Source organism: Anabrus simplex, chromosome 5, assembly GCF_040414725.1.
Source record: "Anabrus simplex isolate iqAnaSimp1 chromosome 5, ASM4041472v1, whole genome shotgun sequence".
Classification (NCBI taxonomy): domain Eukaryota; kingdom Metazoa; phylum Arthropoda; class Insecta; order Orthoptera; family Tettigoniidae; genus Anabrus; species Anabrus simplex.
The window spans coordinates 119,466,473-119,494,073 of record NC_090269.1 but is presented as its reverse complement, the minus strand read 5'-3'; the positions used below and the strand labels follow the sequence as shown (position 1 = coordinate 119,494,073).

General features: G+C 39.8%; 2 protein-coding genes across 2 annotated transcripts in view; both read right to left on the bottom strand.

Moving 5' to 3' along the window:
• LOC136874677 (aldehyde dehydrogenase, dimeric NADP-preferring) overlaps positions 1–515 on the bottom strand; it is a 145,652-nt gene extending 145,137 nt beyond the window's left edge. The window contains exon 1 of the mRNA XM_067148315.2: positions 477–515. The gene's annotated coding sequence lies outside the window, so the exon portion shown is untranslated. The remainder of the gene's footprint in view (positions 1–476) is intronic.
• Positions 1–26,725, bottom strand: part of LOC136874387 (uncharacterized) — a 36,851-nt gene extending 10,126 nt beyond the window's left edge. Inside the window, exon 1 of the mRNA XM_067148025.1 lies at positions 26,658–26,725. Within this exon, the coding sequence (XP_067004126.1) occupies positions 26,658–26,725 (68 nt within the window). The remainder of the gene's footprint in view (positions 1–26,657) is intronic.
• Positions 26,726–27,601: the final 876 nt, after the last annotated feature.

Genomic DNA, 27,601 nt, shown 5'->3' with positions numbered 1-27,601 from the left:
TTATTTAATAAACACTATTTAATTTGTATTGAAAAGGTGGAATAACTCGCTCATTATTTTAATAGATTTAATCAAAGTACAGTTCTACTCATCACTGAGCAGTCGAGTTCCACTGTGCTCTCATCACGGCGCATTTCCCCATGGTACTTTTCCTATTTAACTATTCCTTTCTATTGTTAAAACAGTATATCTGTCAGCTCATTACATCTATTACACTTGCATGCAACACTGTCTAATGTTCATGCTTTATTTGTAATACAATATCTGATTTGTAAGCAATGACTAATATTTCAAAGAAATGGAAACACTTGAGCAGAATGTTGAGTGTTCAAAAAGTTGGTATTAACAATAATGTCATTGGTTTTATGTGTCACAAACTACTTTTATGGCTTTTGAAGACAGAGGTACAGACTCTATTCTTTATAAAAGATTAGACTAAAATTATTGCAGTTAAACAAAAATATAATCATACTTACAGCAGGGTAATCCGAAGGACCAATATTCTTGCCATTTGCCTTGGGACCTAAACAAATGAAATATGAAATATTTAACAAAGTATTAATAAAACACAAAATAGTGACAATTTTTATGAAGAAAATAGAGTTATAAGATTGAATTTTTAGATGATGGAGTACTGCATTAATAAATGACTGCACCCTCTCCATTAACACTGAATGCTATACATAGTCTACAAGACGATACAGCTGACAATGTTAAGTGATGTAACAAATCACAAAGAAGACCCTGTACTAAGGACGAAGACGACAAAATTGTCACTGACCAATGGCTGCATTACTAAGCATGGTACTGGGTACAATACAGTCAGTGTGACATATCTCAGAGATGTCATTACTAGTTTTCAAAAGATTTAAGTTTGTACCTGTGGATCAGACAGCTTCTCAACTATCCCCTGAAGGTCGAATCAATTAAGTTCTAACCTCTATTAAAAAAAGAAAAAAGAAAGAAAAAGTCATACGAAAGGCCATGAATTCAGAGCTATTTAAAGAAAAGTCAGCCATGCTCACTGACCTATGAGTGGTATTTCAAATATTTGTCCATGAAATATGTATTGCACCCGCTCACTTCCTGAGTCCCAGACTAGCATTTATCTCAGGGGTGATCAGTTCGAAAACGATAAAAAAATTTATATAAAGAAAATCAAAAAAATATATATCAGCGCATCAAATGAACACAGGGATGAACGGGGCATGAAAATTTAAGGTTACGGGGGACGACTCATTCATGGATACAAATTTTTGACTCCACAATAGGACTGGGAAGTGACAACTTAAATTCCATGAGCATACTGGACTAACTACAATGAAAAGATATGGAAACTGTTTCCTATTGAAATTGCAATGAGAAGCAATTTATTCACTTATTTTGCATACTACACATGATGACAATTTTACATTGGGACACTTTCATCCTGAAAAATAAATGACATAATACTTGGATTTTACCTCACTACTCTGGTAGTGTAAAACATCTGGTGAATTCGCCCCAAATGGTTACTGGGGATCGAATTCACATCCGTATGATTGGACGTTTCACCGCTGGAGATCTTCTTTCGGAGACGAGGGCACGACAGTAACTTTTTACTGTCGTCTCCTCGTTCCGTTTGGACATGAGACACTTCCGGTATGTACATTCTGGTGAGCCGGACACCCACCGTGGAAAATGTTATCGCCTCAAAAAAAAACCGGGAATTTATAATACGGACAAACTCTAGCCTATTATTTCCAGATTCACAAACACGCCAGGTAGAGTTCATTAACTCAAAGCCTATTTCAATATTTACACTTGTCAATACGACAAGACGTACGGAAAGGTTCATTACTATGCTCTGACCCTGAAGACATGTGCCGTCCGTGGGTTATTTACGTATCTACCGCTAACAATCTCCCCGTGAAAACCCAACCTGTGGTTCTGAGCAGTTCGACACAGGACGACTGTCCCTATCATATCCTCCTATGATTATTGAATAATATCATTACCATTCTTTATCTGATCATTATCATATTCTTTGACTACCATCAATTAATTTTATTATTATCATTAATTTCAATTATAATCCTGTATTTGATTATTATCATTTGTCATCCGGGATGATTATATGCCAACCCTTGCCGACGTTTCAAACGAAGGGTCGTTCTTCCTCCTAATTTATCCGCACAATATAATGATCAGCTTCCTCATAAATATTTTTATTATTATTATTATTATTATTATTATTAACATTATTATTAATAGTGGAAATCGTGATTATCGTAACCCGTAATCATCCTCGCTATAATACTTCAACTTCTCGCTCTTATTATTTTCATCAAAAAAAAAGTAACTTCATTGGTTATTCTTCTTCTCCTTCTTCAAATATTTTATTGATTATTATTATTATTATTATTATTAGTTTAAAATCTCAAATCTTTCATTTCAACTCCCAAGATCATTATTATGTCCAAAATATTAAAAAAAATCTTCAAAAAAAAAGTAGTTTTTCATTATTTATTATTATTATTAATTTTTAAAAAAATTAATTTCGCCTGTTACACGGTAGTCCACTCTTAATATGTTTAACGCATAACCCCTTTTACAATTCCGATTTATCTTGGCACTAAGCACTTGATTTAAGACAAGGTTCACTTGGAGTATGATTATTGTTATTATTATTATTAAAAATGGAAAGATGATATTTTAATTTCCACTCTTTAGAATTTAGTCACATATGTTAAATCCCGTTATGAACCACTAAGATCTGCTTTATATCGGTCGGGACAACACGGTATTCGGGACCGTACCTTCAGTTTCGTATTGCCGTTAAATTTTATATGGGGACACACGTCCTCCCAAGACACATCTCACAACCTATGGCACATCGCGGCTGGGCAAATACCTCCAATGCCGGCGATTGCTAAACTATTCCTTCCAATTTGAAGTCCATTTCCTTTCATCGGAACTCTTCAAACATTTAATTCATAAATTAATCCTCGGTGCGTGGATTCTACCACTAATAACACCGTCATATGCATTTATATAATCTTAGGCCTTGAGATTCATCTATTTCATCATTACAAACAATACGGCTCAATTTATTTCACGCCGGATATTCGTCCCTCATGACTTCCAACTCTAAATATGGGCTCAAACCATTCTGGGCTTTTAACATATCGTGACCATTCTAATTCACGTGCCTATATCGCTTTTAAACAAATTTTAATGGTTAAAATAAAGTCCAAAAACGTAAAATCAAAAATTTACGTAAAATCAAACTGATTACGCGAATGAAAGTCTTTAACGCTACATGTCATCTCCACATTGATTATTATATTTGCACTGGCTAACTCACGAAGCACTGTCATTATTATTATACTTTAACTTGCAAACACATAAATATTATTATTATTATTATTAATTTACTTTCCTTTGTCAACTCACAAACATTATTATTATCAGTATTTTAATGACCTTCCGTACGCAACACAAATCTTACATACTCATACTCAAAGTAATTAATCTAACCCATTATTACGTTAATATAAATCAGTTCGTCCGTCTAACAAAAAAATAAAATCATGGACTCGGGAGGCGGACCATGTTAAGTAACCATAATTAATTTACACTGAACCCCGTTTAGTCGCGATAACATCCCCCAAATATCAAAATTGTGTACTCATTCCTATGTAGAATTCCATTGTCTCGTAGCGGATGAGATATAGGCCTTACGGCCCCATGGTGATCTACTCGTCCATCATGTCGCACAATACAAATTTAACACAATAAAACACTTCTGGGTGACTACCCATGATTAATACCTTATTACACTATTTTACACAAGAATACTAATAACAAAAAAAAACACTTATAGGTGCTCCTAGACCCCTGACACTCGCACAATATACTCTTCATATACGCCCGAAACACACGTCGTGACACATTACGACGAAATGTCGTTCATTTGAACCGGCGCGTATCGCGTCTTCAACCGGCACTTCCTGGTTTATTTCTAAGCCGTCTTGATAATCGCCTAGCTCCTATAATTCCTTGCTCGGATAGTTATTCACCGTCTATCTTGAAGTGTTTACTTCAGGCTCCGCACACTGCCTTCCAAAGGTACTATCGGCGTTCCGTTAATTATTTATTATTTAATCACATGACATTTATTAAATTCAACATACAGTTGTACTGATTATTTACACTCGGTACTATGGATAATTTCACTGTTCGTATTCATTCTCCTAATAACTCACGTACTTTCAGCTCTAACTGACCGGGCGAGTTGGCCGTGCGCGTAGAGGCGCGCGGCTGTGAGCTTGCATCCGGGAGATAGTAGGTTCGAATCCCACTATCGGCAGCCCTGAAAATGGTTTTCCGTGGTTTCCCATTTTCACACCAGGCAAATGCTGGGGCTGTACCTTAATTAAGGCCACGGCCGCTTCCTTCCAACTCCTAGGCCTTTCCTATCCCATCGTCGCCATAAGACCTATCTGTGTCGGTGCGACGTAAAGCCCCTAGCAAAAAAAAGCTCTAACTGACTTCAAATACGTCCCGAGGTACTGACTTACAGCGTCATCGTGTCAGAGTCTCAACTACTTCATCCGACCGGTCACAACTGGTGACTTCAAACGACTGGGTGATGTGAGGTTCCACTATTGGACTTTTATGGACGATATGGTTTCCCGCCGGGGTCATTCGCGGTCAGCTCCTGGGGAGGGGGGTTGGTTATCCTAAATCGGCATGTGCAGGTGGATTTAGATCTCTTGCTTTATCCCACTTAATACACTGGCGATACACATTCATGTGTCGTATTCTGAACTCATATCGTTCGGTGATCATGGAAATATCACTTAATTTCTGTCCTCCACCTTTCGCGCGCTAACTCGGCGTCCCTGATGGCGTGCTCATCTCGACCAATGGCGAGATAGCGTGGGTCATTTCCACGAATTCATTACTTGAATTTATTACGATTACATTTAATCAACATGGGAATGATATCACAAAAATCCCCTCTATTCACTTATGTGGTTGGAATAATTTAATTATTGTTATCGGAGAAGCTAACTGGAGTTCACTCTGAGTTTTTCTTATGTTGGTTTATCTGCGGGCCTATGATAAATTTTCTCATTGGTCAACACCGCTTCGGTTAGTTTGAAATCTCTTCCTTGTAACGTTGACAACACCAAATGCCTCGGGCGTGCAAAACTGGTACGTCACATTCTCGGTATTGGTGATACATCTGCTCGCCCTTGGTCCGAAATATATACTCTTTCACTTCCTTGTAGTCATTATTCTGTTGTTGTGAGCTCTAGATTTAATCCTCTTATCTTCTGGCCAAGAAACATTCTCCCCCTAATGACAAGCTTACTGTGGCGACGGACAGTCGCGATATGTCTAGCTTATGTGAAATCCTACCGTCCACACAAAACTGACACTGTATTTCATTTAATATTTCTATATATCTGTATTTCTCATATCAAACTCAAATCATGAAACTAGGGCCTATCTCATCAGGGTACAGTATGAATATTTCCCACAACACTCAAATGTCACCAGTTTTGAAATTTTCTCCCAAAGCATATCGTATAATAACAGCTGGCTGGTGCTACCATCTACAGGTAAAGAAATGTGTAATTTACCCTCCACATAAAGGCCTCCGTGGCTCAGGCGGCAGTGCGCCGGCCTCTCACTGCTGAATACCATGGCTCAAATCCCGGTCACTTCATGCGAGATTTGTGCTAGACAAAGTGGAGGCGGGACAGGATTTTCTCCAAGTGCTACGGTTTTCCCTGTCATCTTTCATTCTAGCAACACTCTCCATTAACATTTCATTTCGCCTGTCAGTCATTTATCATTGCCCTAGAGGAGTGCGACGGGCTTCGGCAGCCGGCACATTTCCTATCGTAATCTATAATCTTCATTTCCGTATTGACAATTGCACAATTAAAAATAGGAGAGGATTTCCACCAATCAATACTTATTTATTGTATATATTAAAGTACAGGACCGGTTTCGACCTCATATTCAAGGTCATCTTCAGCTGAACCATACATACATATTTATATAATGAAGCTTTGATTAAGATTGTGGTGTTGAAGGAATGCCATATGATGATGATGTACATTTAGTTACATACAAATGGGGCACGTCTTAGCGTGAACTGACGTAGCCTATATGTCATTCTGTACAATATTGCAACTGTATGTCTAAAATGTTGAAGGTCTTAAAACTAGTGTATAAAACACGTCTTTTCCTAAACTAACTTATATACATGTACAAGATAAAAACAATATATAAAAACACTTCATGCATATGAACATTCGTTCTTGCTTGGTGGTCAATACATCGACTAACTTCCGTATTTAAGTCTTATTCACAGTTGTACACTTCAGCTGCTATTCTTAGAGTTTGTAAAATTGCATGGATAAAAGTTTTGTCTTCCTGTGCGTATGTGAGATAAAACACTTTCAATTTTAAAAAGGTGCCAAATGTATGGATGAAATTCAAGTAAAATATGTTCAGCTCTGCTGTGTGTGTTGCCCTTTTATTAGAACCAATTCATGTTGTCTTTTTGGCGTCCGTAAATTTGGATGACATTGGTTTCGAAGTAGTGGCTCCTTTCCCATTTGTAGCTGTGCAATGATGTTATGTTTATCTGTGGAAGATAAGATTGAGTTATAAGTGATATTGTGTGGAGGAATGTCTAAGGGTTATGTGTGTGAATTGGAATATGTACTTACTGTTGTTGGTGTAGCTGAGTTGTGTTTGACATGCGAGCTTGTAATGTACTACTTCGTGTTCTTCTTGGGCTAATACTAGCTGCTGTGAGGGGAAGGGAAGGAGGGGTAGGGAGAGTTGTTGTTGTGGGGGTAGGGATGGAGCTGGGTGTGTTGTTTGGTGTTTTTCTGTTGCTTGTTGCGTTCTGTTTATCGATTAACTTAAGGTAAGGGTTTTTTAGGACGGGGATAACTGTATTGAAGATGATGTTAGTTTTTTCTGTGATTTCATTTATGTTGTAATTTGGATTGGTATACTGATCTAGAGTGATGTAAAATTCTTCTGTTATGTTGAGCAGGGGGCCTTTGGGGTTTATGTTTAGGATTTGCATATCGTTATCGATGTTGGTGAAACTGTGTTTATAGTCTGCGACATGTTGTCCTATTGAGGAAAAATGATTGTGTTTCACTGCGTTTATGTGTTCGTTATATCGGGTTAGGAAGTTTCTACCGGTACGTCCGATATAGCTGGTCTCGCAGTTATTACATTTGATACGGTATACCCCTGAGTGGTTGTATTTGTTGTTGTCCTGACATTGTGTATGATGTTGGTACTATTGTGTGTAGTTCTGAATGCTATTCTTAGGTTATGTTTTTTAAAAATGTTAGTTATGGGGTATATGTGTACATTATTGAAAGTGAATAGTACATAGTCTTTCTTGGGTTCGTTTACTTTTGTTAGTTTGGTTTTGGGTTGGGATTTTATTTTTTGAATGATTTTGTTAACCATGTCTTTCTTGAATCCATTGTTTTTAGCTATGTCATGAATTAATTGTAATTCTTTGTTTAGATCTTCTTTTGTTAACGGTATATTGAATGCTCTGTGTATCATGCTATAGTAGGCTGCTCTTTTGTGTATGTTGGGGTGAACGGAATCCATTTTAATTTTATTTGAGGTATGCGTGGGTTTTCTGTATATTCTGTAAGAAAGGTGGTCATCATGTCTAGTTGTCGTTATGTCCAGGTAGTTCAGTTTGTGATTGTTTTCGGATTCCATGGTAAATTTTATATGGGAATCTATTGTATTGAGTTTATCTAATATATCAGTTTCATTTGTGGACCTATTGTCGAGGATGATAAAGATATCATCAACAAATCTACACCAAAAAAATATATGGTCTATTTTGTTGATGAATGTGTGCTCTAAATAGTCTATGTAAATTTCGGCAATTATACCAGAAGCGGGAGATCCCATTGGTAAACCCTGTTGCTGATAGATAGTATCATGGAATTTAAAGTAGTTGTTACTAATGGCAAAATTAAGTAATTTAATGAACTCTTCTATTTCCAAAGTGCTTAGATTGCTATGACTTTTTAGGTTAGATTCAATGATTTCTATTGTTTGTTTTGTGGGAATGTTTGGGTACATGTTTATTATGTCAAATGATGCGAGTTTGTGATATGGTTCAATCTTTAATCCTTTTGTCCTATTACAAAATTCTATTGAGTTCCGTACTGTATTATTAGCTAAGAATACGTAGTGCTTTTTGAGAAATCGTTGAATAAATTGCGAAAGTTTATAGGTTGGGCTTGCTCTGTAGTTAATAATAGGTCTCATTGGAATATGTTCTTTGTGTATTTTGGGATAAGCTTTAGCAGTAGGTATTTGAGGATTCATTGCTATAAGTTTAGAGGATTCTACTTCTGTTAAAAGAAAGTGTGTATTTTTTAATAAACTGAACTACCTGGACATAACGACAACTAGACATGATGACCACCTTTCTTACAGAATATACAGAAAACCCACGCATACCTCAAATAAAATTAAAATGGATTCCGTTCACCCCAACATACACAAAAGAGCAGCCTACTATAGCATGATACACAGAGCATTCAATATACCGTTAACAAAAGAAGATCTAAACAAAGAATTACAATTAATTCATGACATAGCTAAAAACAATGGATTCAAGAAAGACATGGTTAACAAAATCATTCACAAAATAAAATCCCAACCCAAAACCAAACTAACAAAAGTAAACGAACCCAAGAAAGATTATGCACTATTCACTTTCAATAATGTATACATATACCCCATAACTAACATTTTTAAAAAACATAACCTAAGAATAGCATTCAGAACTACACACAATAGTACCAACATCATACACAATGTCAGGACAACAACAAATACAACCACTCAGGGGTACACCGTATCAAATGTAATAACTGCGAGACCAGCTATATCGGACGTACCGGTAGAAACTTCCTAATCCGATATAACAAACACATAAACGCAGTGAAACACAATCATTTTTCCTCAATAGGACAACATGTCGCAGACTATAAACACAGTTTCACCAACATCGATAACGATATGCAAATCCTAAACATAAACCCCAAAGGCCCCCTGCTCAACATAACAGAAGAATTTTACATCACTCTAGATCAGTATACCAATCCAAATTACAACATAAATGAAATCACAGAAAAAACTAACATCATCTTCAATACAGTTATCCCCGTCCTAAAAAACCCTCACCTTCAGTTAATCGATAAACAGAACGCAACAAGCAACAGAAAAACACCAAACAACACACCCAGCTCCATCCCTACCCCCACAACAACAACTCTCCCTACCCCTCCTTCCCTTCCCCTCACAGCAGCTAGTATTAGCCCAAGAAGAACACGAAGTAGTACATTACAAGCTCGCATGTCAAACACAATTCAGCTACACCAACAACAGTAAGTACATATTCCAATTCACACACATAACCCTTAGACATTCCTCCACACAATATCACTTATAACTCAATCTTATCTTCCACAGATAAACATAACATCATTGCACAGCTGCAAATGGGAAAGGAGCCACTACTTCGAAACCAATGTCATCCAAATTTACGGACGCCAAAAAGACAACATGAATTGGTTCTAATAAAAGGGCAACACACACAGCAGAGCTGAACATATTTTACTTGAATTTCATCCATACATTTGGCACCTTTTTAAAATTGAAAGTGTTTTATCTCACATACGCACAGGAAGACAAAACTTTTATCCATGCAATTTTACAAACTCTAAGAATAGCAGCTGAAGTGTACAACTGTGAATAAGACTTAAATACGGAAGTTAGTCGATGTATTGACCACCAAGCAAGAACGAATGTTCATATGCATGAAGTGTTTTTATATATTGTTTTTATCTTGTACATGTATATAAGTTAGTTTAGGAAAAGACGTGTTTTATACACTAGTTTTAAGACCTTCAACATTTTAGACATACAGTTGCAATATTGTACAGAATGACATATAGGCTACGTCAGTTCACGCTAAGACGTGCCCCATTTGTATGTAACTAAATGTACATCATCATCATATGGCATTCCTTCAACACCACAATCTTAATCAAAGCTTCATTATATAAATATGTATGTATGGTTCAGCTGAAGATGACCTTGAATATGAGGTCGAAACCGGTCCTGTACTTTAATATATAATTGATTGGTGGAAATCCTCTCCTATTTTTAATTGAACATTTCCTATCCTCGCCGCTAGATGGAGGCTGCATTCATTCCATTCCTGACCCGGTCAACTGACTGGAAACAGGCTGTGGATTTTTCACCCTCCACATAAAAGGTTATTTCCATTCGACTCCTCCCGGGTAGTGCTATTAGCAGCGTAAACCATAGTTACCCAGCACGTAAAGTATCAGCCACTTCGAGGGTCAAAGGGCAAGTCTTGAGAGGTGAACATTATTAGCAGTATCTTTTGTGACATACATCTTAAGTTTATAAAACATGATACTGTACCAGTGATCGGTATTGTACTACTGATTTTTAATCACAAATGTTTTCCTCGAGTTCGTACAGTCACATCACTCTCTTGCATCTAATGTCAGAAACACCGATTGTACATCAAGTTTTGGCGAGGAAAATCTACATGGGTACAAAATTAAAACCTATCTGGAAATCATTTCGAATGGACTTTAATTTTCGAATGTCAGTTTTTCAGTTTTCAAACATCAGTTGCAATTTGCTATATGGTGGTGGTGAATTTTGTTTTAAGAGGAAGTAAAACTAGACATCAACCTCTCTGAACAAATTAAATGAAAATAAAATAGGTCAATTTATTCAACGGAGAAATTTGAAATTGAATTTTTAAAAAGAACAAAGATTATTTAATTAGGCTGAAAAGGACACGAACATATCAAAAAAGAACGTTAAGTACCTACAGTTGATAACGCAGGCATGAGGGAGTTTTTAAAAAGTAATTAGGATCAGTGGCAAATCTATCTATATATATATTTCAACTATTCTGTCTGCCATTCACAGCAATGTTGAAGAAACAACAATGTTTCAACAGTTGTAGGTTCTTACCTCTTCTTTACTACTTAAAAAAATGTATGTAGGCCTACTGCCTAATATTTCTACTTTTACATGCTCCCTTTCTATCATATTTATTTTTAACTACAACAAAAAGAGCTTCGTGATCACTTACACCACATATCACTTCAGTTTCTCTATTGAGTTTATCTGGTTTTACCAACATCACATCCAGAATATTCTTCCCTCTAGTTGGTTCCATTATTTTCAGATTCGGGTGTCCTTCCCAAATTAACTTATTTACCATTTGTTAGCCATGGTTCCTGGTATTAGTATCACCTTCCCAATTAATAATAATGCTATTTGCTTTACGTTCCACTAACTACTTTTTCGGTCTTCGGAGACGCCGAGGTGCCGGAATTTAGTCCTGCAGGAGTTCTTTTACGTGCCAGTAAATCTACCGACATGAGGCTGACGTATTTGAGCACCTTCAAATACCAGCGGACTGAGCCAGGATCGAACCTGCCAAGTTGGGGTCAGAAGGCCAGCACCTCAACCGTCTGAGCCACTCAGCCCGGCACCTTTACAATTAACATGTGGTAAATTGAGATCACCTACTACAATCATGTTCCTTTCTGTGTCATTTCCCACAGAGCTGATTCATCATCATCATCATCATCATCATCATCATCATTTCCCTTTATCCAGCTGTAGCCGGGTAGGGGCAAATTTGGTTCCTCTCCATTTTCTCCGGTCTTTCCACCACTCCTCCTCCAACACTGTGTCCCAGTCCAGGTTTCTTCCTATAATACTGTGTTGGATTGTGTCTGTCCATCTCAATCGTGGTCGTCCACGGCCTCTCCTTCCTTGCATTTGCATTTCCATCACCTTTTTTGGCATTCTTTCATCACTCATTCGCTTTATGTGCCCAAACCATCTTAGTCGGCTCTTCTCAATTCTATCATTCATTTTTTCCACTTCAATTTCTTCCCGGATTTTCTCATTCCTTATTTTGCCTCTTCTACTCTTCTGTATCATACTCCTCAAGAACTTCATTTCGGCTGCCTGTATTCGACTCTCATCCTTCTTTGTCACTGTCCAAGTTTCTGCCCCGTAAGTAGTTATGGGTATGTAATACATCTTGTACATAGTTTCCTTTGCTTCCATTGGCACATCTTTGTCCCATAACATGTTTCTTACACTATGATACAAACAACTTCCAGCTTGAATCCTCTTACTAATTTCGAGCATTCTCCATTAATTCACTCCACAGGTATTTAAAGTTTCCCACTACTTCCAGGGGCTTGTTTGCAAGTCTAATTTGACCTTTCCCTTCTTTCTCCCCTCTAATCATAACAAGGGTTTTACTCTTCTCTACACTTATTTTCAACCCACATTCTTCTATTTTCCCATTCACCACATCCAACCGTTCTCGAACCTTCCTGTCGTCTTCTCCCCAAATTACAATATCATCTGCAAATAACAACATGTTCATTTCTCTTCCTCCATATTCTGCTTTTGCTGTTCTCATGATGTCATCCATTACTATGCTAAACAGGATTGGTGATAGAACACTTCCCTGCCTCAGCCCGCTAGTTATTTTGAACCAACTTGTTCTGCTAACTTGTGTTTGCATGCAACAACAACATTCCTTGTACATTGCCATGATCATTTTTATTAATCCCTGTCCAATTCCTTTTTGCACCAGACTGTCCCAAACTTTAGTCCTGGGGACACTGTCATATGCCTTTTCAATGTCGATGAATGTCATCACCATATCATTCCCGTACTCCCAATGCTTTTCCATTAGCTGTCTCATAATGAAAATGGGCTCTATTGTTGACCTGCCACTTCTGAAACCAAACTGATTTTCCAGTATCTGATTCTCAACCCTCAACCTTATCCTACTTTCCAGTATCCTCTCCATTATCTTAGCAACATGGGATATTATAGTAATTCCCCTGTAGTTCTTCAAAACTTTCTTATCACCTTTCTTGAAAATTGGATTGATTATTCCTTTTTGCCAATCATCAGGGACCTCCTTATTCTCCCAGACAATCCTGAGAACTCGATGTATCCACTGCAGGCCTACAGCTCCAGCTGCCTTTATCATCTCCACTGAAATTTCATCTATTCCAGCAGTTTTTCCATTCTTCATCTTTCTTACTGCCATTTCAATTTCATTCATTGTAATTTCTTTATCCATTTCTTCATCAACTAATTGCCTTTCCTGGTCATCCATTGAATGACTGTCATCAGTTCTTACGTTCAGCAACTTCTGAAAATACTCTCTCCATCTACTCCTTATTTCTTCTGGCTTTGTTAACATTATGCCGTCCTCATCCTTCACAAATCTGGTGTTTACTTGATCTCTCTTTTTGTTTCTTAAGATACCATACAGTAATTTCTTGCTGCCCTGCAGATCATCTCTCAATTTCTGTGTGAATAAGGCCCAGCTCTTCCTCTTTTCTTCCTCCACTACTTTCTGGTCAAATTCTTTGCCTCCACATATTTTCTTCTACTTCCTTCAGTCTTAGATGTTTTCCATGCTTTCCATGCCATTTTCTTTTCCTTCACTTTTATCTTTACCCTATCATTCCACCAGTGTGTCTCTTTCTCCTTCACATTTCCTGATGTTCTACCACTTGTCTTTTCTGCACATCCCACCAGTGCTTCCTTAAATCTTTTCCATTCATCTTCAACACTCCCCACCTCCGCCCTGGGTACAAAGGGTATTATTTCCGTTTGAAATTCTTCTTGTATGCTTTTCTCCTTCAACTTCCATACTTTATTTCTTTTCTCTCTTCTTAATGGGCGTTTTTCAATCTTTCCCACTTTCAATTTTCCTAACAGAGCTGATTATCTTATCAAATAATTCTCCATCAGTGTCAGCACCATGCTTTCAAGGTCTGTGGACCCCAACAAACATCCAGCTGCCTATTATCTTAAAAGACAAGCCTTACACCTTGAATTTTATGTTTCTCATCCTTTTTTCATAAAAATTTCTGTATCCACTTCTCAGCCATGGTTCAACTCCTAAGTTATTATTATATCTGGTAAATACACTGGTGGAAAATTAAATCCCAATACTAAGAATACATTAGTTTAGAGGAATGCAATTTAGACTAAGCAAATGTCTAGGTAACATTTATTTGATTAAAATTTCCAGGTCACAGGTTCAAGCATGTGTGAGAAGACATGTGACATGGTGGTACATTGAAACCTCTGTAGTCATCATGATTTTGAATGCAAGCATATAAACGTGCATTCATTGTGTCGTACAGGTGCTGTATGTCACTTTGTGGAATGGAGTTCCATGCCTGTTGCACTTGGTCAGTCATATCAGCAAAATGGATAAAAGGTCTGGTGATCTCGCAGGCAAGGCAACTAGTTGACACTCTGTAGATCACATTGGGTGACAGCAGCGGTATGAGGGCGAGCGTTATTCTGTTAGAAAACGCTCCCTTAAATACTGCAAATGAATAGCAGCACAACCGTTTCATTCACCAGTCTGACATACAAATCCGCTGTCAATGTTATTGGAATAATGATGAGCGTGCTCCTGCTGTCAAAGGAAATTGCTCCACAGACCATAAATCCTGGTGTAGGTCCAGTGTATCGATGCCACAGACAGGTAGGTTCCAAGTGCTCAGCTGGCCTCCTCCAAGGCAGAAACAGCTCTCATCTGAGAACATCAGATCTCCACTCTCCAATCAGCATTAGGTTGACACAACTGAAGTCGCAGACGTCAGTGATTTGGATTCAGTGGCATGAACGCTACAGGACGTCTGGCTTGGAGCTGTCCCTCAAGTAATCGATGTTTAACAGTTCACTGTCACTCTGGTGCCAACTGAAGTTCTAATAGCTGCTGCAGATACAGTACAATCCACCACAGCCATGTCACGACCGCATGTCGCGACGCGCCCCCTTACATGTCTCAGTGCCGAGCGAAAGGACTCGTGCGAGTCTCGAATCCGTGACTTCTGAAACTAAGGATATTGAGTACTGATCTAGAGTTTTTATGATCATGTAACAGTGGTAAGAAGTTATAGTGTTTCAAATGTTGAGTGATAATTTTATTAAGTGGGAGAGAGTTATAAGCTATAGGTATTCAAAAGGATAAGACTTCATACAAGTTCTACTTGAAGCAAGCTGGTGCAACTCAAGTCAGTGAGTGTAATGTTGTGCAATAGTCAGCTACATGGCAACAGAGTAAAACAGAAAACGCAAAGGACAGTTCTGTAAGTGTTTCTAGAAGCAAACAGAAGCAAATATCACGTAGATTGTTGACACAGTAAGAAATAAATTGTTCCAGTGAATTTGATGGCATTCCCCATCAGTTAGGGGGGAGGGACTCATGAACCAATCAGACTTAAAAGCGTATTACTTTTACAGAAGTAGAAAGGAAAAGCTTCGAGAAGCTTCAAACAGGAAATATAGGGAATAATACTTTGACTGATCAAACATCGAACTGTTTGACAGGAGGGCCGAGTGTTATAGCGAGCCTATCATATCAGTAAACATAACCTTGTAGTCAGAACTGTTTGGGAGATAGACTATTCTGTTCGACGGCAGAGTTTGAGGGTGTTGTGTTCGAATCACGGAGCTACACATCCATGTGAACTAAACATCGCATCACTCAATGCGACTACGGTATCGTGGGCGCAGAGAAGAAGTCAAGAGAGAAGACGACGCAGAAGATGGAAGAAATCTTCAATCAAAAGCTAAGTAACTACGAAGTTTGTATGGTATGATCTTCCTCTTCTTGTTTCTGAATTTGGCCGCCTATGAACCGCATTGAACTTAAGGCTTTTTCTTCTTCTTCTTCTCCTCCTCCTCCCAGAACCTCTTCATCCTTTCACTTCTGATCTTCCTTTCTTTCTCAAATATGACTAGTTTGGGTCTATATTTTGGTGGTTTCTCCTGGAATGTTTTGATGCTGTCCACTCAGCTTCTAAATTCTTTTCTGTTGTGAATTATATCCATTGTAAGTCCACTTTCTATTGCATCTCTTTTTACCTCTTCTACCCACTTCGTCAAAGCTTTCAGTCCAGTGATGTACTTGAATATTTTCTTAGATAGTCGTTTCTCATCCATTCTTTCTAGATGCCCATAGAATTTTAGCCTTCACTTTCGCATGGTGACAAGTGATTTTTTCGGTGTTTGTAGAGATCATCATTTTTTCTATTCCTCCACTCCCCATCAACATTTTTCTGTGGTTCTAAAATTTTCCTTAATATTTTCCTTTTTTTTTTTTGAGATCTTGAAGCTTACCTTTTTTATTCATTGTCAGGCTCTCTGAAGCGTAGAGACTCTCTGGCTTTACCACTGTGCTGTAGTGTCGAAGTTTCGCCTTGTAAGATATTGCTCTTTTGTTGTATCTGTTCTGGGTTAACCTGTAAGCCAATTCTAGTTTTTTAATTCTTGCCCTATTCGCCTCTTTACCCAGTCCGTTAGGTTCTATCCATTCCCCTAGATATTTAAATTTCTCAGTTCTTTTTACAGTCCCATGCTTCACTTCTAAGTGTTTCTCCCCTTGATGTCCATATTCCATGTATTCAGTCTTCTCATATGATACTTTGAGACCCGTTTTCTCAGCGATCTCATGTAGAGTATTCAGCATAATTTGGGCATTTTCTCAGTTGTGAGCCAAGAGGACAAGATCTTATTGTATTATAGAATACAACTGAACCGGATAGTCAAGGACTTTGAGAGAGACTATCTAACCAAGAGCTAAAAGTGTATCATACAAAGATACTCAGGTTTCTTAATTGTATAATTTGTAAATGTACAATGTATGCCTATCTATTCAATACAGGTGAAGGAAAAAGAGAGAGGGAGAGAGTGAGAGAGAGTGTGAGTGTGAGAGTGTGTGTGTGTGTGTGTGTGTGTGTGTGTGTGTGTGTGTGTGTGTGTGTGTGTGTGTGTGTAAAGGAGGGATTATTTTAAGATTAAGCTCCCGAGAATCCAAACCTAAGTCCCCAGCCTGCCGAATCCTTAGGATCATGACAGCAATGTGGCAAATACGGCGGTCTTCCCTCCCCTTTGTGGCCCGTGTCAGCCAGATTCTAGTTTTCTTGAGACAGTGCCATCCCGCGACCATTGTTGCCCACACCGTTGCACTGCGGGTACATCCCTGCCAAGTCTTTCTGCAATATTGCAGTAAGAACATCCACCTTTTCATAACCCAATTACATGGCCTCGTTCAAACTCAGTAAGCTGCTGATACTGCTTTCTTCTTCTCCTCCTCCTCCTCCTCAAAGGCATGTATGACCCACAACTACCTCACAACATCAACACCGGATGATGACTAACGCTTACAAAGTGTATACCGCATATTTAAAGGAAACTTGTTTTGCAAGGTCATATAGAACTACGAGGCGTGTTTTTTAACTAAGGTCCGTTTGAAAATAAGTACACAACAAAAGGTTATTTAAAAAAAGTAAATTTATTTTCAGAAAGTACATACTTCACTCTATTTTTCGACATAGTTGCCAAGTTTGTTCAAACACTTATCATACCTCGTAACCAATTTTAAAATACCCTCTTCATAGAAACTTGCCGCCTGCTCTGATAACCAAGAATTCACTGCTGTTTTCACGTCGTCGTCATCATTGTAATGGTTGCCACTGACGTGATGTTTGAGGTGGAAGAACAGATGGTAATCGCTCGGCGCAAGATCAGAACTGTAGAGTGGGTGATCTAAAACTTCCCAGCCAAGACTGTCCAATAAATCGCGGGTCTGACCTGCAGTGTGAGGTCTTGCATTGTCATGGAGAAGGACAATTCCCTTTGTCAGCATACCGCGTCTTTTGTTTTGAATCGCTCTGCGTAGCTTTCTCAGGGTTTGGTAGTATGCTTCTGCATTGATAGTGGTTCCTCGTTGCATGAAGTCGACCAACAAAACACCAACGCCATGATTTTGCGCTGGGACAGAGTCCGTTTGGCCTTCACCTTTACAGGCGAGTGTGTGTGTCTCCATTCCATGCTCTGTTGCTTCGATTCAGACGTGATATGCGAAACCCATGTTTCATCTCCAGTTACGATTTGACTCAAGAAGCTGTCACCTTCTTCGTCATAACAAGTCAGGAACTTCATCGCACACTCAAATCTTTGGTTTTTTGTGGTCCTCTGTTAGGAGTTTCGGGACCCAACGGGAGCACAGTTTCCTAAACTTTAGGTGTTCAGAAACAATGTTGTAAAGCAGTGATCTCGGCACATCAGGAAATTCGTTTGAGAGACCTGTTATTGTGAAGCGCCCATTCTCACGAATCTTCGCTTTAACTGAAGCCACCAAATCGCCTGTAATCAACGAAGGGTGACCGGAGCGGTCCTCATCATGGACGTCACGGCCATCTTTAAATTGTCGTACCCACTTATGCACTTTGCTTTCACTCATAACAGTATCACCATACACTTCGCAAATCTGTTGATGAATTTCTGCAGCAGACAGGTTCCTTGCTGACAAAAACCGTATTACTGACCGAACCTCCCACGGGCGGGTGAGTTGATAGTCTTAAACATTTTGAAAGCACAGAACAGAACCGTACAAGTAGCTACAGAGCTGAAACTGAGCACAGTTGTTCCCGAGGCATGCCGGTACACGACGCACGCGCTCGTTGCGATATGCGCGCAAATTACTAGTGTCTACAACAAAACGGACGTTACTTAAAAAACACGCTTCGTAGTAACACCACTCTTCATAGACTAGCTTGCAAACCTGAATAGATGTCATCTTTTAGAAGTGTAAGCATGCCTTTCAAATTTCGTTTATCTAGCATAACTCCTCCTGGTGTTGAGATTTCATTTTCCATCAGTGTATTTATAAAATTTCTTCACTGTATTACTTTCTTTACAATACTTCTACAGTTTAACAACTTTGCGTCATCCTTACTTTACTTCCAGCTCCCTGTATTCTTAACACCACTCGCCTGTGACATGACAATATTGCCCTCGGAACCAACTAACCATGTTCATACGTTCACCGTCTCTTCTGATACACTCATCGATCTCATGATAACCAATAATCCACACAAGGTTCAAATACCTGTTCCTGAAATATCAACTCATGACCTTATATACTTAGCGTATTTGGTAAGAGTTCCTAAATATAGGTCGAAATACGTGACGTTTAGAGACTTTAAAAATATAATTTCCATCACCTAAAAGAAGATGCATGTAAATGTCCTTGGGGTGACATAATACTAATTAATGATATAGATGAAAAACTGGAAAATATTAATTCTCATATTCATGGACTTTACAATAAGCATGCTCTTAAGCGCTGTGTGAAAGTAACATGCCCGCCCTGTCCGTGGCTGACAACTGAAATCAAATCTCTGATGGCTCAGCGTGATTCGTTATATAGATGTTACAAACTAAATTTATCACCTGACACATTTGAACAATACCGTGTACTGCGAAATCAAATTAAACAAATTATCCGCAATAAGAAATTTTATTATTTCCGGCATCTATCTAATAATATAAATGCTGGTAGTACTTGACGACAACTTCGTTCATTAGGTATTGGAAGGCCTCCTGTGAACAATGCTAAACCAGAAATACCACTTGACGAGATTAATAGACACTTTTCAAAAGATGCTTTTACTCCTGAACATGATATAGTGCAGGCCACCATCAAGTCTATAATACGACAACAATCATCTGATCGCCCATGTTTCGAATTTCGAACAGTTTCAGAGTCTGAAGTGAGACGAGAACCGATTTCAATTAAATCCCATGCAACGGGGGCTGATGAAATCCCTATTTTCTTTATTACTAATATTATGGATATAATATTGCCGGTTAATACCGACTTATTTAATGCATAACTCTCCCGTGGTTATTTTCCGACAAAGTGGAAAGATGCACAAGTGGTCCCAGTTCCAAAAACGTCACCAGCTGATGTAGCATCTGACTTTCGTCCTGTATGCATTCTTTCAGCACTGTCTAAAGCTCTAGAAAAACTGATATATAGCCAACTTCAACAATACCTGGAAAAATATTCTCTGCGTGACCCCTTCCAATCTGGTTTCAAGAAAGGACATAGCACAGGGACAGCACTACTAAGAATTACAGATGACGTTAGACAAGCTATAGACGAGCGGAAAGTGACTATACTTATTTTACTTGACTTCAGTAGTGTGTTTGACACAGTAAATATTGACATATTGGTAGCAAAACTACAAAGATTTAATCTGAATCCCTCTGCTATTCAGCTCTTTGCTTTATACCTCACCAATCAGCGACGTGTTGTCATACACGGCATGACCACCGACTGGAAGACGAAGCAAACAGGTGTTCCACAGGGATCTGTGCTTGGACCTCTTCTGTTTACTCTATATATCAATGATATATCTTCTCAGTTCAGTAAATGTATCATTTATATGCATATGATCTACAAATATAGTATCACCGTAAAGCTATTGATATTAAATTTGGAATTCATCAGATGAATTCTATTTTAAATCTGATTAGTTCCTATTCTAATAAGAACTGTTTATTAATTAATGCTAAAAAGACACAAGCTATTATAATAGGGCAACAAAGGCAGTTAAATATCCTTAATAAGAAGTTATTGCCTTCACTTTTGCTTTGTGGTGTAGCTATACCACTTCAGAAGTTGGTAAAAAATCTTGGGATTATCATAAGTGACACACTAGATTGGAGAGACCACACAACAAGCATCTGTAGGAAAATTCACTCATCACTTCACCCTCTCAAATCTTGCCAATCACTTCTTCCAATAAGCATGAAAATTAAACTTATCCAGAGCCTCATATTTCCCATACTTAATTGTGATATTGTAAGATACAGTAGATGCCACCACGGAACAAACATTAAAATTTCAGAGGGCAATGAACTCGTGCATTAGGTTTATATTTTCAATTAAATTTTCAACTCATATCTCCCCTTATTATGAAATTCTCTCCTGGTTAAAAATCGATAAACTACGACATCTTCACATTGCAACTCTCGTATTTCGTCTATTGAATGAATCTAAACCGCAGTATTTATCTTCAAAGTTTAATTTACTCTCCTTCTCTCATGAACATAACACACGATCGACTACTACACTCTCAATCCCTGTGCATCGCTCATCTTCATTTAACCGCTCCTTTCAAGTGTCTGGTGCAAGGCTATGGAATTCCCTTCCAGCAAGTGTTAGAAATTGCACTTCTTTAGCTTCTTTCAAGCGGTCTTCTCGAGATTACCTATTAAATGTATAACCAGCTTGTATGAATGGCAGTATGAATGGAAGAATGAATGAGGTTAGGATTTATATTTTGTTATATTATATCATTATTCTGTTTTATGAAGTTTATTATAGATAATATGTGGTTGAGTGTAAGAGGGGGCCGTGAGCCTTAACTTCGCCACAAATAAAGGTATGAAAATAAATAAATAAATAAATAAATAAATAAATAAATAAATAAATAAATAAATAAATAAATAAATAAATAAATAAATAAATAAGTCCACCCCATAACCCTTCTAAACAAACCTAACTTACACATACCACTTTGGTTCAAGTGAAGACCATCTAAGTGCAGATCCTTATCTCTTATCCACCCATTGTACATACAAATCTCACTCCCAGTTTCTTACATACCCACTTCATAGTCCTTCCCTTCACAGTGTCATTTGATCCCTCATAACCTTCTAGTCAATATCCCTATATAACACTGAGAATCTGATGGAGGCTCTAGCGTTTGAAGGTCTCATTTCAGATGGGTCCACCAACCAAGTGGCTGCACGGTTTGGGTCACGTAGTTGTCAGCTTGCATTTGCGAGATAGGGAGCTCAAACCCCACTGTCGGCAGCCCTGAAGATGGTTTTCTGTGGTTTCCAATTTTCACACCAGGCAAATGCTGGGGCTGTACCTTATTAAGGCCACAATCCCTTTCTTCCCACTCCTAGCCCTTTCCTACCCCACTGACACTGTGTAGGTGCAACATAAAACAAAAGTGTTAAAAAAAATCAGAAGGGGTCCATGTCACGAGTTCACAGAGTATGACTGATAGAATTAGCGTACAAAAGAGATGATCCTTGGTCTTAAGCTTGAATTTCTTGTTCATCAACAAGCACCATCTACTGTAAATGATGTGAATGCTGCCACTACGTGTCCAATCCTGTTATGATTTACCACACACTATGCAACATCTTCTGGACATGTATTCAAACTGTTGGACTTGTGCAATTGGCACGCCACTGAGGTAAATCCCAGCCTGTATCCTGCAGCGGAAAATTTTGTTAAAGGCCACAGAACTGTTTAACAATAACCCCGGTTTAACTGAGTGTACATTTATCCTAAGAGCACGATAGTAACCACAAAAGGAAAGATTCCTACACTTAGTATTTGCCCTATCACAAGCTTCAAGTTATAAGAAATCACTATGTAAAGGTTTTTAAAAGTTCAACAGAAATGTCCCAAGCTTAGAATATATAGGGAGCTGGCTGATACCACCTTAGCCGGGCTAATCCTCAAAAGGCCATTACACTCACCAATCCCGTGAACATTTAAAATTTTGTATAACACTGGTGGTGGTGATTTTTGTTTTAAGAGGAAGTACAACAAGGTAATCATCCTCTCTGAACAAATTAGTGGGGAAAAAAATTAAAAATAAAACAAAATTATTTATTCAACTAAGGAATTTGGAAGCGCAGTACAAAATAAAACAAAAAAATTGAAGTAGGCCAAAAAATTACTAACGAATCAAAAGGGAACGTGTGTTCCCTGAGTAACAGTACACTTGTAATTTAAATAACCTTGATTAATCCGCTGTCGCACATAAAGATCAGCAAGATCAGCATAGTCGCATCATTGGCCAATATGCGTTTCATGCGTTTCGAGTATTTCCTGCAGGCCGTGGCTCCGTCATAAGCCAGAGAGATTGGCACACACTGTTAGGATATGGACCACGGTGAAATCAGCACCACAAAAACACACTTGGGGGGGGGGGGTCTTCCCTCTTTAGGAGATAAGAGTGCATAGATCGCCCATGACCTATCCTCAGCCTACACAATACTATGGCCTCTCTCCGTGAAGGCCAGAAAGAGGACCGCCACATGGCAGTAGTCTTCTTAATTGCTCTCAGCTTGTTAGGAGTTCGGATAGCTAGCCACTCCAATTCCCAGGACGCCAGGATGGTTCGACGTAGCTGAGAACAAATATATTTAGCAGCTGCATTGATAGGTCTTGGAGGTAAGAGTCCCGCTTCCTTTGTAGCTTCATTCGCAAGTTCGTTTCCCGCAATGCCAATGTGGCTTGGAAGCCATGTGAAAGTGATTCTGGTGCCAGCATCACTTAACCTGGCTAGAAGATCATGAAGCTGCTGCACCAGTGGGTGTTGCGAGAAACAGGTATCAATAGACTGCAAAGAACTTAACGAGTTAGTACACATAAGAAAATGGTTTCTTTCGTCACCCAGTGCAAACTGCAATGCTTCTAAGATGGCACAAGGCTCTGCAATATACACGCTACATACACTAGGAAGCGAGATCTTCTTGCTCATATCATCAGTGACAAAAGAACAACAAAAACATTCTCCTATTTTAGAACCATTCGTGAAGATATGTCTTGCTGCTGGATGTTGGTGAACGAAGTCTTGGAAATACCTCCAAAAAACATAGGAATCCACGTTCACCTTGGGTCCACAGAATAGATCTAGATGTATATCCAGTCGCAGAACTAACCACAGAGGTACTTCACTAAAAGTCTGTTCAAGCAAACCATCGATATCTATATTTAACTCATGACACAAGCTATTAACTCAAAACCCGACCGGCCATGTGGCAATCGACCGGTCTTGGTACCTCTGGTGGTACTAGGTACTAAAGATGCGTCAATAGCTTGGATATAGTGGCATTTCACGGATTTCGGCAATGTACGTGAGGAGTAATGGCTCACGTACTCTTCAACGAGTAGGCAGGGAATGGGGCTAGCACGGAAAGCTCCCATTGCCAACCTAACTTCCACTATGGTGAATACTGTCTAAAAGGCTCAACGAAGATTTTGATGCTGAGCCATAAGCCACACTACCATAGTCCATTAGGGAGAGGACCATTGCCATGTAAAAACATAGCAGCACCGCACGGTCAGCACCCCATGAAGTGCCGCTGAGAAACTTAAGCATGTTAAGTCTCTTCATGCAGGCAACCTTCAACTGATGGATGTGGGGCTACTACGTTAGTCTCTTAACAAATTGGACACACAGGAATCTGCAGGTGTCTAGGCCTACCACTGGTAAGACACTGTTTCGAAAGCGGAGCTCTGGTTCATGTTGCACAAGCTGACATCGACAGAAGTGTACAACTGAGGTTTTTGCCTCTGAAAATCAAAAACCCTGTTGCAGGGCCCATCTGTCGACTCAGTAGCTGTCTCTCAGCAAACGCCACCCTTCTGGAGCTGCAATCTAGAGCTACATTGTCTACATACAGCAATGGAACGACTGCGGCCCAGCAGCGGCAACTATGCCGTTGATGGCGACTGCGAACAGTGTGACACTCAGTACCGATCCCTGTGGTACTCCATTTTCCTGAACATAATATTGAGAAAAAGGATTCCCTACTCGGACTCGAAAGAGCCCGAGGGACATGAAGTTCTCAATAAACGTTGGCAAATTACCCCAAAATCCCCACTGGTGTAGTGTGGAGAGAATCGCATATCGCCACGTAGTATCGTAAGCTTTTTCCAGCTCATAAAACACGGTGACTAGGTGTTCCTTCCAGAGAAAGGCCTCCTGAATGGCGCTCTCCAGTCTGACCAGATGAACAGTGGCAGACCGATGCAAGCGAAAATCACACTGACAGACACGAGACCTTCCTTTTCCATGGCCCACACAAGACGCCGATTAACCATCCTTTCAAATAGCTTACAGAGGTCATTTGTAAGGCATATTGGCCTATAACTATCCGGATGTTTTGGATCTTTACCTGGCTTGGGAATTGGTATCACAATTCCCTCACGCCATTGAGATGGAAACACACCCTTACTCCATATTCTGTTGAATAGGGTGAGGATATCCTTGAGCCATCTGTCACTCAAGTACTTAAGCATTTGATTGTGGATTTTGTCCGGTCCAGGAGCCGTGTCTCTGCATAGCACGAGTGGGCTCCGCAATTCCCACTCCGTGAAAGGCACATTGTAGGGATGCGAAGCATTAGAGGCGAAAGACAGCTGGTGTGCCTCTGCTTTGCGCTTAATTGGTAGAAATGCAGAGTCGCATCTCCCAGAGCTGGACGTATCTGCGAAATGTGACTCGATGTGGTCTGCAATGACTGAAGGAATCATAACTATATCTCCATTTATGGACATTCTGGGGGCTGAGGGCACATTCTGTACTCCGACAATACGGCGGAGTTTTGTCCACACTTGTGATGACGGATGGAAGACACATACTTTTTTTTTTTTTTGCTAGGGGCTTTACGTCGCACCGACACAGATAGGTCTTATGGCGACGATGGGATAGGAAAGGCCTAGGAGTTGGAAGGAAGGAGTTAGAAGGAAGTGCCTGGTGTGAAAATGGGAAACCACGGAAAACCATCTTCAGGGCTGCCGATAGTGGGATTCGAACCTACTATCTCCCAGATGTAAGCTCACAGCCGCGCGCCTCTATGCGCACGGCCAACTCGCCCGGTACACATACTTTTCCCATGTAGCTTTCTTACTTCCTCGAATCAAGAAACGGGTCTTCATGCGCAAACGCTTAAATGTGATTTGGCCATCGTAGGATTCCGACGATAATGCTTAAAAGCCCGTTGGCAATTACGTATGGCTGCTGCAATTTCGTTGCTCCACCACTGGATCTGTTTCTGGTGAGGAATACCGGACAAGGAAGGAATAGTTTCCTCTGCAGCAGCCAGAATTCCCGTAGTAGTGAAAGAAACGTGGTCATCAACTGACTCCAGCATATCATCAGCCATCACTGCACGTTTAGAAAATTCTGGCCAATTTTCCCGTCGAAGTAACCAGCACTTGGGTACTTCGTAACAGGAAAACTAGCGCACGGCTGCACAAAGCGACATCCAGGTGTGAGAATGTGCCATGTGCACTGCTGAAATGTGTCGGTTCCCTTGTGTTTAGCACACAAAGATCAAACTGGTTGATTAATCGCTCAAGCATCCTCCCGCAGCACAGGAAGACTGAGAACCTCAGAGTGTGTTACAGGCATTCAAGTCTCCCAGCACGAGAAAAGGAGATAACTGAGCGATCAGATCTTGTAGTGCATGCATTTGAAGATTGTAGTCTGGTGGAATGTACACAATGCACACCGTTGTCACTACTGGCAATGGAGTGCAAACTGCAATTGCATCTAGCTGAGTATGGAGCAGTAATTCATCGCTGAAGATGTTGGAGCGAACTAGGCTACAAACGCCCCCAGTCACCGCACCATCTACACAGAGTTAAGATGATATCATCTTATAGTCGTGTTGTGGCCAGGTCTCAAGTGAGATTCCTGTAGACAGACTATGGAGGCCACAGAGATGGATATCAATTGACTTCTCAGCTTGGCGACAGTGATAACTACTGCAGTTCCACTGCAATAGTGCCATTGTGTGGATAGGTAGCACTTCAAATTTAGAGCAATTTCTTGCCCTTCGTTCGGTCCACTACCCACCAGGTTCTGCCATCTTTGTCGGTGTCTTTTATGCCATTACCATCCACCACGAGTGGTTCAGTCTCCATGCTCTCCTGAGAAGGGAGAGATGCGGTGACGGAGAACTAGGTTCCCCAGAAAGTGATCGAGCAAGACGCATCTGGCCCTCTTGTTCTTGCCCACCGTTTGTCTTTTTACGAGGAGAACTGGCAGATGGATTGCCTGTCTTCGAGGATTCTGTGACTCCCGACTGAGTTGGAGAAGGCTTCTTCTCCAATTTCTTAGGGGAGCTGTGAGGCTTCCCTTTCTCCTCTTTTTATTCTGGGCATTGGGAGGAGCACTGGACTTTCCAGCCCTATTTAGGGAAGCCTTTCCCCCCACCCTGTTGGGGGAGGACTTCCCAGCCGAATGTTCCTGGGAAGGGCCTTCCCCAGGCAACATTGGCAATAACATGCGTTTTTTACTCCCAGGAGGTTCCAAAACCTTCCCAAGATCTCCAGTAGTCTTCAGTACTTGCTCCTGTTGGTGGCCGAGACTTGTCGATGGTAGCTGCCTAGAGATACGTTGAAGACCTTTTCAGCAAAGAAGATGGAGAACTGATTTGAATTTTCTCCAGGCGTCTGGATAAGAAAGCTTATCCAGAGTTTTTATCTCCTGGATCTTCTTCTCCTGCTTGAATGTAGGACACTCCTTGGAGATAGGAGCATGCACACCAGGACAGTTGACGAACACAGGTGGAGGTGTGCAGTCAACTCCAGCATGTTCGCACTTCCCACACATTTTGCAGGTCGTCGAATTTTGACATCTCAATGAGGTGTGACCAAACTTTTGACAGTTATTGCACCTCATTGGTGCTGGAATATACGGACAAACAGTCAGTCGGTACATAGCCGCTTTTATTCTTTCACGTGCGGTCTTGGCGTCAAAGGTAAGGATGAAAGTGCCCGTATCGAGCAACTTGTCAC